Source organism: Aotus nancymaae, unplaced genomic scaffold, assembly GCF_030222135.1.
Source record: "Aotus nancymaae isolate 86718 unplaced genomic scaffold, 86718_ANA_hifiasm-v0.15.2.pri h1tg000002l, whole genome shotgun sequence".
Classification (NCBI taxonomy): Eukaryota; Metazoa; Chordata; class Mammalia; order Primates; family Aotidae; genus Aotus; species Aotus nancymaae.
Genome location: NW_026988413.1, coordinates 15,885,799 through 15,898,872, shown reverse-complemented (window position 1 = coordinate 15,898,872; position 13,074 = coordinate 15,885,799). Strand labels below are relative to the sequence as shown.

The window sequence follows — 13,074 nt, the reverse complement described above, 5'->3', positions numbered from 1 at the left end:
TTACTGTTGTAATTGTCGTGGGGCCCCGTGAATTTTATTTTCCTTTCTTCTTCATGCACTGATGTCTGGACTTTTCACCACGACATCATTGGTCATGATGAAAGTGATTTAAATTGCAGTTGATCTTTTAGCATATAATAAAGCTAACTTGTTTTCACAAAATAGGATGGCTATGCTGAAATTTCAGCCTAGGAAAGGTACTATACAGATTTAAATAATATAAAATATTATTTAAAATGCTGTTATCACCAAAGGAGGTGCAGCATGATACATCTCTTAATAACTGAGTGATTTATTCTTTCTTGTATATGTGTTAGAAGTAATGCATCCCAGAGTATCAGAGATTTAACTGGAAATTCTTGCTGTGCTTATATTTAAATGTCTCTTATCTCCTTTATGTTTTTCTTTGAAATATACTGACTTTGTGAGTTGATGAAACCAGTGTCAAATTTACCACAGGCTCTGTGTATTGATGACACAACCCAGGAAGCAGAAAACTTTAAAAATCAGTTCTTAGAAAATGTGGTACTCAGTCTCTACTCTGGTTTCTGAGGAACCCAGCTAAGTTGGATACATTTTCTATTTTTTCCTTTATTTCTGAAAATTAATTTCAGAATATGGGGAAAAAGATTATAGACAGAGCCTTGTACTACAAGCATTATAGATAAAGCCTGATACCACATTTTTCTTATTTAAAGAACAACCCAAAGCCCATTAAACATATGTCTGAAGATTCTCCAAAGATAAGAAAAATAGTCCTTGGAAACAATAATAATGCCTTATCTTTAGCTTTTTACATTGTTCAATCTGTGTTCACATTTCACTTGAATCTCCTACTCCGTGAGGAAGTCAAGGTGAGATTTGTATCTTCATTTGACAGGTTAGGGAGAAAAAGACTCCTTTGATGATGACTAGTTGTGCTGGAGATGTAACTGGAATTCAGATTTTCTTTCTCATGGTCTGTTGGTTTTTCCACTTAACTGCTTTGTCCAGGTGGCATCATAGTTGGCACCATTCCGTAATTTTTGAAGGGCAGTTTTTCCCATATAAACAGACACCTGTAATGCCTGATTCTTGACTTTAGAGTAGTTACTGGGGAGGTTTATGGAATTCTTTCTAGCTTTTTCTTTTTGTTTTTTCAACTAGAGTCTGTAAGACCCTGCCAACACAGAACCAAATAAGGCATAGAGGGGAGTTCATGGGGAGTTAGAACCTTTCCATTTTCCCTATTTGTCATTCCTGGCTAATTACATGGACTCCTTTTTAGACCCTGGCTCTGATCATACTCTTTTTTTTTTTTGAGACGGCGTTCCGCTCTTGTTACCCAGGCTGGAGTGCAATGGCGCAATCTCGGCTCACCGCAACCTCCGCCTCCTGGGTTCAGGCAATTCTCCTGCCTCAGCCTCCTAAGTAGCTGGGATTACAGGCACGCGCCACCATGCCCAGCTAATTTTTTGTATTTTTACTAGAGATGGGGTTTCACCATGTTAACCAGGATGGTCTCGATCTCTTGACCTCGTGATCCACCCGCCTCGGCCTCCCAAAGTGCTGGGATTACAGGCGTGAGCCACCACGCCTGGCCCTGATCATACTCTTAAGATGATGCTTGAAGCTGCTTCAGAACTCCTTTAGAGCACCTTCTACTTTCTTTCTTCCTGTTTATCTAGAATCTCTGAAATTTCTAGATTAGGCCATCTATCTGGTTTGTAGGACTTGCTTTCTTTTCGGTGTTCTTTACATGTTTATTTCATCCAGCTCACTCAGTTATTTTCTTCCACAAACCCTAGGCCATTTTCTCCCAGGGATTTACTCTTTCTAGGGGAATCTGAATTGGGGCAGCACATCTCCTTTGCTGTGAAGATCTGGCCGTGAGCTTGTCTTTCTTTCTTTTTTTTGTTTGTTTGTTTGTTTTGTTTACTGACCCATCTATCTCATAATCTGACCACTTACCCAGACCTTCAGTGGGTTAAGATACAGTGGTACTTTGTCTGTTAGTGGCTTCTACTTTGTCTATCATCTGACCTTGCTTATTTTTTCTGTGTTCATCGATACCCCAACAGGGACTAGTCTCTCCATGACTGGTCCTCAGGGCTCTTCTGAATCCTGACAGTCCTATGCCTATCTGGAATACTAATTATTTTCTAGATCTGCTCACACATATTCTGCCGTGATTGTTCATTTCCTGTTGTCCACAGCCATTCCCACCTTTTGCTAGGACATAGCATTCCACATCAGTGGAACTTTAAGGTGACAAGGCTTTTTATTTAATTCTAACAGAATATTCCTAAAATTCTTCCCCCGAGATGAAGAAAGAGAAAACAGGGTTAGAGGATCAGCCAGCAAGCCTCAAGTACTCATCTCAGCACCTCTTGCCTATACTACATGCTTTAAAATAGGATTTATCAAGAAATATTAATTACACAAAAATGTCCTCCCAGAGAAGGGTTGCACAATTCACATCTCAGGAAGGCGGTATATTGTGCTTCCTCTTTTGAAAATACGTAATGTACATTAACATATTAAAGACTTTAAGAACTGCGGTAAACATAACTTGCTTCAAACCAAGTAAGTTTGGTATGTTCCAATTTATTTCACCATAGAATCTTCTGTCAGCAGCAGCAGCATCCTCAGACATAACGCTTGTTAACATGTTATGACATTTGAGGAAATGCTGCTATAGACACATACTGTTGTTTCTCTCCCTTAGGCTAGAATCACTTTCTTCTCTCCTTTCTCTTCTTTCCAGTGCTTTCCAACCTCCCCTAATGTGGGTACCTTGTTTTTTAATTGCTGGCCAAATAGTACAAAGTTGCAGTTAGATAGCAGGAATAAGTTTTGAGATCTATTGCACAGCAGGATGACTATAGTTGATAATAATGTATATTTTAACATAGCTAAGAGAATAAACTTCAAATGTCTCAAAAAAATATTCATAACCTAATTTACTTATCCACAAAAAAGGATAAGTAAATTAGGTGATGAATATTTAATCAGCTTGATTTAATCATACCACATTTCATACACATGTAAATCTCATTGTACCCCATAAACATATACAAGTGTGATTTATCAATTAAAAATAACTCGTTTTGTTTTAAAATGTATATTATGTTTTCTTTGACCATCCATCTCCTTAGCTCCCCCCACCCATTGTACAGTTGTACCTACTTCCCTAATACTCTAGGTATCTCAATATAAATCAGAAGCCTGGTGTGTAAAAACTTACCACACTATTATACTTACTTAGCAATTTTGTTAAGGTGAAGGCCTTAAGTGGGATTTAATTTAGACAATATTGAGATTCAGATCTAGATGACAGAATTAAGAGGGACAAACAACAGAGGGGGTTGAATAAACAAGATAATGAGGCTGTAAAATCATAGCAGAACAATGGAAAGACTAGACATTTAGCTTGCAGAGCATAAAGGCTAGGGAGGGAATGTAAGCACTTCGAGGCAGGGAGTATGTTAGCTGTTCACCTGTGCGTCCTCAATTCCCTGCACCATGCTTGGCTGGTAGGCGTTCCAGCAATATTGAGTGGATGAGTAAAAACTTATCTGTCTTCACGTACATGAGAGGTGACATTTGTGAAATTCCAGTGAGAGTAGGGATATTTTTGGCTGATATAAAAGCTTTATGAGATTATTCTGTCACTTCATTTTATGATTAAAAATAGTAATTTTAAAATTATATTTATTGATTATAAATTCTATTTACTATTGGCCACTCACTGCTAGCAGGGGAGGTTACAGTGGTGATAGCCCTTTATACACTCATAGGAGATAATGTAGAGAAGTTTTAGTCTTAAGCAAAAGAGGACCCTGTTTTCAGAGGCAGAAGCCAGTGTCCAAAAGTTAAGTGACCTGCCTAGGATCACTTAGGTATTCTGTGAGGATTCTTACTTCAAAATAATTGTTCTACATTATTATAACATTTTATAAATCTTTAGTGATCAGCATGTAACATTCCTAAGAAATAATAGTCTTTATTTATTTTATTTTTTTGAGATGGAGTCTTGCTCTGTAGCGTAGGCTGGAGTGCAGTAGCGCCATCTCGGCTCACTGCAACCTCCGGGTCCCAGTTCAAGCAATTCTCCTATCTCAACCTCCCAAGTAGCTGGGATTACAGGCATGAGCTACCATGCCCAGCTAACTTTTGTATTTTTTTAGTAGAGACAGGGTTTCACTATGTTGGCCACTATGGTCTTGAACTCCTGACTTCGTGATCCACCCGCCTTGGCCTCCCAAAGTGCTGGGATTACAGGTGTAAGTCACTACGCCCAGCCAAAAATAATACAGTCTTTAAATGATCACTTATACTTTGATAAAATCATCACTTACTATACCCCAAAATTCTGGAGTCATATTTGACTCCCCCAGTTAGTCAAGAAATCATATTGTTTCTATCTCCAAAATATGTCCAAAATCAAGCTTTCTTTCTTGCCTCTATTCTGGAACTCTGGTTCCAGCTACCTTTATCTTTTGTCTGGATCATTGCAGGATTCCTCTAGCTCTTATCATTCCCTCTGCCCTTGCCTCCCTACAGTCTGTGGTCAGCACAACAGCCAGTGTATGGTCAGGAGTTAAGAGCACGGCGCTTCTCTGCCCAGAGCCCTTCAGCAGCTTCCCATCTCTGAATAACACCAAAGTCATTCAAAGGCCTTCAAGGCCAAGCACAGTCCAGTCCCTGTGACCTCCCTGGCCTCCTTTGGATTTCTCATGTACTTCAGGTCTCTGTTCAAATGTTACTGTATCATTGATATCCTCCATCACCTTCTTATATTAATAAACAGTCCTCCTTCCCATCAATGTTTTTGGCTATCTGTTTGTTCATTCCACTCTCTCTGCTTCCTACTATTTCTAGCTCCTTTATTGTTGGTATATAAAGAAAGGATTAGAGAAAAATCTTTCCCCTTACCAGGCAGCATTATAATTCCCTCTTGGTTGCTGATGCCCCTGTGCTGGCTGTCTTATGGGTTCAAGTGCGAATTCTTTGGGCTTCCTCCCCACGGCATACATAGTTTTCTGAAGTTAGAGGTCTGTTCTAGCTCCACTTCTTTCAGCTTCCTGTAGAGAACATGCAGGCTTGGCTCTGTCCACAGCTTCTGACTGCTTGGGTACTATCACCCCGGGCTAGGATCTTAGATGGAGTACTGTCAAGATGACTCAAAGCCCTGCTATATTCCCCAATCTCCACTAGGCACCCAGAAAATCGCTATGTCCTTGCTGTACCAGCCAGTGAGTTACTGCACCGTCTCCTTTTCTCTCTGCCACTTCTCTCTGGTTCCCTTGTCCCTTGCTAGAGCAGGTACAGAGAGTGAAAATGCAAGTCTACCATATGAGCAGATATTAGATAAAGGGATGAGAGGCCAGTGTCCTTTCCTTGCAGGCTTCTCTTACTGTGTTTGAGTCTTCTAGAAATTTCTCTTGATTCTCATCATTCCAAAGCAGAAGACTTGCTTTTGGCGTAGTGGAAACGGGAGTGAAGGTGGTATTGAGGGAAGCACTCTTTCCCTTGCGGAGAAGACCGCATGCTTCCTCCAGGCAGCGACTTGCACTGCCAAGGATTTGCCTCCAGTTCCTACTCTTCTGCTTGCACAGGCTGTGGTGGGAATCAAGCCGGTTCTGCCCGCTTTTAGCAACTTCTGTGGAGTCTTATGTAGTATTTGGTAGCTCTCTTTAAACTGGGGGATGGGGCGGGGGGCCTGGGTGCCTGTCAGTTTTCAGCTCTTAGACTTTAGATGAAATTCTGAGCTACAGGAAAAATTCCATTTAGAATCCTAGATTATTTATCACTTTTAAGGAAGGTTCAGTGTGGAGCATAAACTCTTAGGGACATTGGCTGTATTGTATATTTTTTCTCTATATTGCTTAATTCACTGATGTATTAGAAACTCACTGATTAAAATATGCAATATTTGGCCATAAAACATTGGACTAAATCCAAATCACTTTTTGTTTTGACTTCTTGTAACACATTTTTGACTGTATTTTCAGATATTCAGGTGAAACATTCTAGAGTACCAGGATTCTGATCTGACTCGAGAGCTCTTGATCCTATAAGGAGAATGCAGGCTTAAATTATCTTTGCCTTGGACAAGTACATGAAAGAAAAGAAATTTTAGCTGACCTGAAGCAACACAGTTAGGTACTCCCTAATGTACAGTCCAAAGTATGACAGTATGTTCCCCTGCCAGCAGATTCATGAAACCTAATATGTAAAAATTAGCTTCATAGGCCAGGCGCGGTGGCTCACGCCTGTAATCCCAGCACTTTGGGAGGCTGAGGCGGGCGGATCAAGAGGTCAAGAGATGGAGACCATCCTGGCCAACATGGTGAAACCCCGTCTCTACTAAAAATATAAAAATTAGCCAGGTGTAGTGGCACACGCCTGTAGTCCCAGCTACTCAGGAGGCTGTGGCGGAAGGATCACTTGAACCTGGGAGGCAAAGGTTACAGTGAGCTGCGACTGCGCCACTGCACTCCAGCCTGGCGACAGAGCAAGACTCTGTCTCAGGAAAAAAAAAAAAAAAAATTAGCTTCATATTACCGTGTGACTTATGTAAGTATTTTTGCTGAACACTCACAGGGTTAATATCTTTAAAGTTTGAGCATACTTTTTTAGAATTTTGGTTTGATGAAAAGTAGGTCATGAACATTTGCTGAGTACTTACATGTAAAGAATTCCCAGTGAGTGATTGTCATGAATTTAAATGAAATGTATTTAACTTCCAGGGTGAAAAGGAACAGCCTGTGTTTGCAATGACCGGCCTTCGATGGGGATCCTTCAGAGATGCTGGCGTCAAAGTTAGCAAGTAAAGGATTACTATATCAATGTGTGATGTTTTTTAAAAAAAATCTTATTCTTGTAATCCCAGCACTTTGGGAGGCCGAGGCGGGTGGATCACGAGGTCAAGAGATCGAGACCATCCTGGTCAACATGGTGAAACCCCGTCTCTACTAATACAAAAAATTAGCTGGGCACGGTGGCGCGTGCCTGTAATCCCAGCTACTCAGGAGGCTGAGGCAGGAGAATTGCCTGAACCCAGGAGGCGGAGATTGCGGTGAGCCGAGATTGCGCCATTGCGCTCCAGCCTGGGTATGAAGAGCGAAACTCCGTCTCAAAAAAAAAAAATCTTATTCTGTCCCTGCCTTTCAGGTTTTAACTCACAGTGATCTGGGAATAAAATTGGGGACCTGGAGGTTGAACTATGTGTGAATGAATAATGGAGGTAGGAAGTCAGATAGAGGTTTATGTCCTATATGCAGAAAGGCTGGGGAAAGTTGCAGTTTCCTCGACACTAGCTGGGTGGTAGCTGAAGAGGAGAAGGGTATGTCTCTATTTTTAGACACAGTGGTGGAGCATAGGTGAGGCTCAAGCTAGGGTACAGGGAGAACTGGATTGCATGTCAGTCTGCAGCTGCTTAGCTGGGTACCAAGTGGAAGGCACTGCCTGAGCTACAGCCTTATGGAGCTGTTGCAATCGGATGACTTTCCTGAGAGGCGTTTTTGTGAAGGCCTCACAGATTGGGAGACCACAGGCCGCCGTTCTTAGAGAAGGAATAAAGGCAGTGCCTGGCTGTGCTGTGAGACGGGAGAAACGGGCCTGTCGAGGAGCTGATTAGAGGGCCGGCACTGGCTTTTCATGGGAATTGACTTATTTTTGGAGAATCCATTGTGCACAATGAAAGTCTTGTCTTGGAGAGAGGGTGTGTCATGTTCAAGTTGCTGTGGAGAGGTAAAGTAGGCAAGGGCTTGCTGAGGAAGACTGAAGGGGACACCGCATGAGATTCGCTTCATACCTGGTGGGTGGTATTTTCTCTTTACCTTTTCTTAAAGTCGAGGGCTTACAGTTTGAGTATGGTTTAAATGAATTGTGACTGATCTCACATGTAGCTCTCAAGAAACTGCTCTTTCACTTCATAGGCTGGCTTTAACAAATTCCTTTCACTTTGTTCACTTTATTATTCTTACTAATGAAATTCCTGACAGTGGAATGTCAAAAGAGAGATATTACCATGTTATATTATACATTGCATTCTTAAGTATTTCACATCTTTTTATTTGCAAGTGTGCCATGATTATGGGATTCCACAGTTACCTTGGGTTTGAACTGATATCTCAGATTCCAGCAGCTCACCAAGAGGAACTGCTTAGCTTTCCCTAAAATGTCTGGTTAGGACAAATTGCTTTCCAAACTGTGTTAAGCAGCAACAAAACACAATGCAGGTCAACGCTTTTAGGAATATTTTATATACTTGCCCCATTGGTTTCTGAACAAAAAATTTAAAAATTCTGATTGTTATTATGTACTACCTTGGCTAGGCCCATTCACAGCGTTGCTCTTTGTATTAAGAAAGCAATGTAGAGATATGAGAAGTCATTTCCTAGCTGGCTATAGGAAGACTACAAGGACAGTGGCAAATTTTACTATTGGTGGAGATGAGGGGAACTGAGGAAGATTTACAAGGTAATTGCCTGAGTTGAGATGATCTTCTACTTGGCTAACTAGGAAAAGCAGCGAAATATAAAGTAAATTTTAAAAAGTAATAACACAAAAAATCAGATGATCAAGGTCCTCATTAGTAGTAGCACAATATTAGCCTGAATAATAGAAAGTTTCTGCATTCCCCCTTGGATTACATCTAAGCTCTTTTTCTGGTATTCCAGGCCCAACTTATCTGTCATCACCCCTAATTATGCAATTATGCATCTTTACTTCTAAGCTTTTCCCTCTCTCTCTGGCTGTTATCCTATTTCCCATACTCTAAGTTTTGTGCCCTGACTTTATTCTGTGCCCTTCATTTTATAAGCATGGCTTCTCCAATGATTTTAGACCCTTAATGATTTTTTGTCTCTTTTTGATTCCCCTTACCAATAAGTAGTGATCAGGTTATGCTTTTCTTTGTTTTCTTTTACTTATTTGGGCCTTATTTTCTCAAATCATAGGCTCTCAGGGGGGAAATTTATACTTTATATTTCTTCTGTTTCCTTCACATTCATAGTAGGTGCTAAATAAAGGTATATGATCAGAATCAATAGAGAGCAGTAAATGTTGAGTGATTTGTTAACAGAGACAAGTTTTAAGGGAAGAATCTACTTTATGCCATTTTCTAATTCCAGTTAGGTGTCTTCCTCTCTCCAGTAGCTTTTATGTATTTAGCAATATGCAATAGATTCTCTTTATTCCCAGATTTAACATTTGCCATTTTAAAGCTGTATAAAATGAATAATGTGAAATCATGCTGATTTACACATTTTAACTGAGTGTGTGTATGTGCATTTGTGTGTGTGAGGACATGGTATACAGGATCTAGTCATTTAGCTTGGGATCAGCACATCAGAGCATGCAGTGTTTGCATCTTAGTGTGGCTTTATCATCCTTTACTCATTGCTCGTTTGAAGGTACAGTTAGCCCATTGTATCCATAGATGCAAACAAATGCAGCTAGCAAATATTTGGGGAAAAAAAATTCCACAGAGTTACGAAAAGAAAAACTTGAATTTGCTGCACAACGAGTACTGTGTTGAATCTGTGAAAACAGTGATGTGTAGACATTATATTAAGTGTTATAAGCAATGTAGAGATGATTTAAAATATACAAGAGAATGTACATAGGTTATGTGCAAATGTGCCATTTTATGTCAGGGACTTGAACATCTGCACACTTTGGACTGAGGGACAACTCTATACGGAACCGTATTTTATGGTTTAAAGAATATGTTTAAAGAATGTTGTGAATTTAGTGAAAGGAGCCTGGTTATATATCTCTCATAAATTGCAGGAATCTTTACTGTATAACTAATTACCTATAGCTTGACAAGGCATTGAAATGTGGATTTAAAATTAAATGTGATACTCTTTTATACTAAGCCATAATCTCCTAGCTACCAGAATAGCCACTCGTAGCAGAGATGTAATTCTAATGTATTGTCTGCCATGAATGGTGTCTGTTACATGATGGTTCTTTTAATATTCTTATCTGATTTTTATCTCGGTCTTTTCACAGGTACTGGTATCTTGGGCCTCTAAAAACCAAAGCAGCCCACTTTTTCAGCACTCTTAAGGTAAATGTGATTTACAGGGTAGAAATTTGCTGTGTTATTTTGTTGTTTCTCTGTAATACATGTATTTGGTATATATTTTTAATTTTTTGCTACAGATGAATGTGACATGCTTCAACACTAAAACGGGGCATGTTTGATTAAATAAAAATGCAGAAAGCATTCCTGTTTTGATAAGGAATCACCCCTCATCTACCAACTCATTTCTTCCACTAGCAAACCCATATTTAATTTTTCTTTAGCATTCTACTTCCCTTTGCCATTAATTCACTCTCTTGCCAGACAAACCTTGAACCTAATGACATATGTCTCACCGATTATTTGTTATGATTGTCTATATTAGCACCTGGAAATGTATTGAAGATTTGTATCTGAATATATAATATTTAATTGTACAGGTTTGTGTTTATATCAGCAGGTTTCAAACTATACTAGCTAAATATGGGTGGTGGTTACTGCACTGGAGAGTATAGATATGAAATATGTTCATTATCAGAAAAAATTCTGTTGGGCAGTGGTACTCTATACTATACAATAAAAAATACTGGTATAGAGACAAGCCGAACGATTTTTATTAGTGAAAATGCTAATAGAAAAACCATCTTTAACTGTGGACTACAGACTATGTTCAGCTTTTATGCAAATCAAAGTGGTGTATTCACAGTGTGGCTGGCCAATCTGAAAACTGGCAGATGGGGTTGGAATATAGTGAGAAGTTTGGTTCCAATGTTAATATTCAGAGTTATTGAGTGTTTTTCTAATTATAAAAGTAATATATGTTCATAGCAAAACATTTGGAAAACATAGCTTTACCTTTCAAAAAAAATCTAGCTGGATTAAAAAATTAAATGTAAAACACTAAAATCACTAAAATACTAGAAGTAAATGTATATTATTTTAAAAATGAACTTGGGAGGGCAAGGTCTTTATATACCAAAGGCAAACTGGGTTAATAAAATGTGTTATTCCTTGAGGGAATAATTTCATTGGTGAAGTCCTGAGTGCATTTAGGAAGAAACAGAGTAGCTACATATTTAAATGGTAGAGTCTGAGAGAATATAAACTGTTTCCACCATTTATTCAACAAACAATTGTTAATGTATGCTCGGGATACAAAGTCAAATGGTCAAATGAGACAGGTTTCCTACCTTCAAGAAATATTCATGTGCTGGGAGGAAGGCAAAGTAAATCAGCAGTTTGGTGAGTGCTGTGAAAGACCAAGATGGGGCAGAGGGAAGGGGCATCTAAATCTAACGAAGGTCAGAAACTCTTCCCAGGGGAGGTGACACTTACACTAAATTTTGAGACATTTAATACGCTGTGTGAAGTAACAGTGGTGTGACCTGGCCCTTAATTAAGATTAATGCAGTAAAATGGCAGGAAGTGAAGCCAGTGGGTTAGGTAAGGGCAGGTTATGGCAAGTTTTGATGTGCAATTTGACTTTTATCCTGAAAGTGATGGAGAGTTACTGAGTCTTAAACAGAGGCATGACATGAGCAGATTTGCATTTTAGAAAAATTGTTTTTTTCTAAACAGAAAAACAGATAGGACATGGGTAGCTCAAGGCAAGGACATTAGATAGAAGATTGTTAAAGTAGTCAGGTGGGAAGTGACATATAGACTAAGGAAGTAACAGAGACCATTGACAACAGAAGACAGATTAAAGAGTTATTAAATTAGAACCTCAAAAGTCAGAAGAATATAGGATTATTAGATTTCTAGTATGAGGGACTAGAGTTTGGTAACTGGAGTTTTCCACTGATGTTGATAATACTAGCGTAAATCAAGTTTGTTAACAGAGATGAAATTTTCAATTTAATCTATGTTGAGTGTAACATACCTGTAGTACAGACAAGCAAAGATACAATTGTCATTTAGGTCTGGAATTCAGCAGAGAGGTCTGGACTATAGAAATAGATGCAGGGCTGGGGCTGGTAGCTCACGCCTGTAATCCCAGCACTTTGGAAGGCCGAGGCAGGCAGATCACGAGGTTAGGAGTTCGAGACCAGCCTGGCCAACATGATGAAACCCCGTCTCTACTAAAAATACAAAAAATTAGTGGGGCGTGGTAGCGCACACCTGTAATCCCAGCTATTCAAGAGGCTGAGGCAGGAGAATCACTTAAACCCAGGAGGTGGAGGTTGTGGTGAGCGGCGATCACACCACTGTACTCCAGCCTGGGTGACAGAGCAAGACTCTGTCAAAAAAAAAAAAAGAAGAAGAAGAAGAAGAAGAAATAGATTCAGATGTCATAAATTTGTGAGTGGTGTTGAAACCATGGGTTCGGGTTTGGTGAAATTACCATTGAGTACAGATGGCCAGGAATATCCCTAAGGGACATAAACATTTAAAGAACCTCTGAAAATGACTGAGAAGTGCTGAGAGAAAGTGCAGGCGAGAGTACTAATATAGAAGCCAACAGAAGAGAGAATTTCAAGAAAAATCCAAGAGTTTCAAGAAGCACAAACAAAGACTTTAAATATACAGACAAGAGAGTATCCATTGAATTGGGCAGCCTCCAAAGTGTGGGGACTGAAGCCAGGTTGAAGAAAGTCAAAGACATAAAAGTGATGTAAAGAAGTGGAGACGACAAGACCAAGCTACTCCTTCAAGAAACCTGACTTTGAAGAGAAGGAGATAGGGAAGGCAACAGCTGAGAGAAACATGGGGTCAATGTGGAGTTTTCAAAAGTGGAGAATATCCATGTGTTTCTAGCCTGAAGCAAAAGAAAAGAACAGGAAGTGGTGAGGAGAAAGGAGACAGAAAGCATGACTGAACTGGCAAAATCCATGAGAGGTAGAAGGGTGTGGGATCCAGAGTACAGGCTTGCACCTGGACAGGAGAAGGGACCCATTTTTGCACTGATACAGGAGAGGAGTAAAGGATAGGTCCAGACGAAAATGAGATTAGAGAAAGTGAAGGCATTCTCACTGATGTCCCTGATGGTCTCACTGAAGTACAGGAAGCAAAGTGATCCTGTCAGAAAGGCAGTGGGTAGTGCTATGGGGGAT

General features: G+C 39.7%; 1 protein-coding gene across 4 annotated transcripts in view; it reads left to right on the top strand.

The window, feature by feature from the left end:
• The window catches only part of AGK (acylglycerol kinase), a 150,620-nt gene that overhangs the window by 111,390 nt on the left and 26,156 nt on the right, over positions 1–13,074 (top strand). For all 4 annotated transcript variants that reach the window (XM_012447482.3, XM_064372837.1, XM_012447481.3 and 1 more), the window contains exons 10-11: positions 6,735–6,814; positions 10,009–10,066. In XM_012447482.3, coding sequence (XP_012302905.2) covers positions 6,735–6,814; positions 10,009–10,066 — 138 coding nt within the window. The remainder of the gene's footprint in view (positions 1–6,734; positions 6,815–10,008; positions 10,067–13,074) is intronic.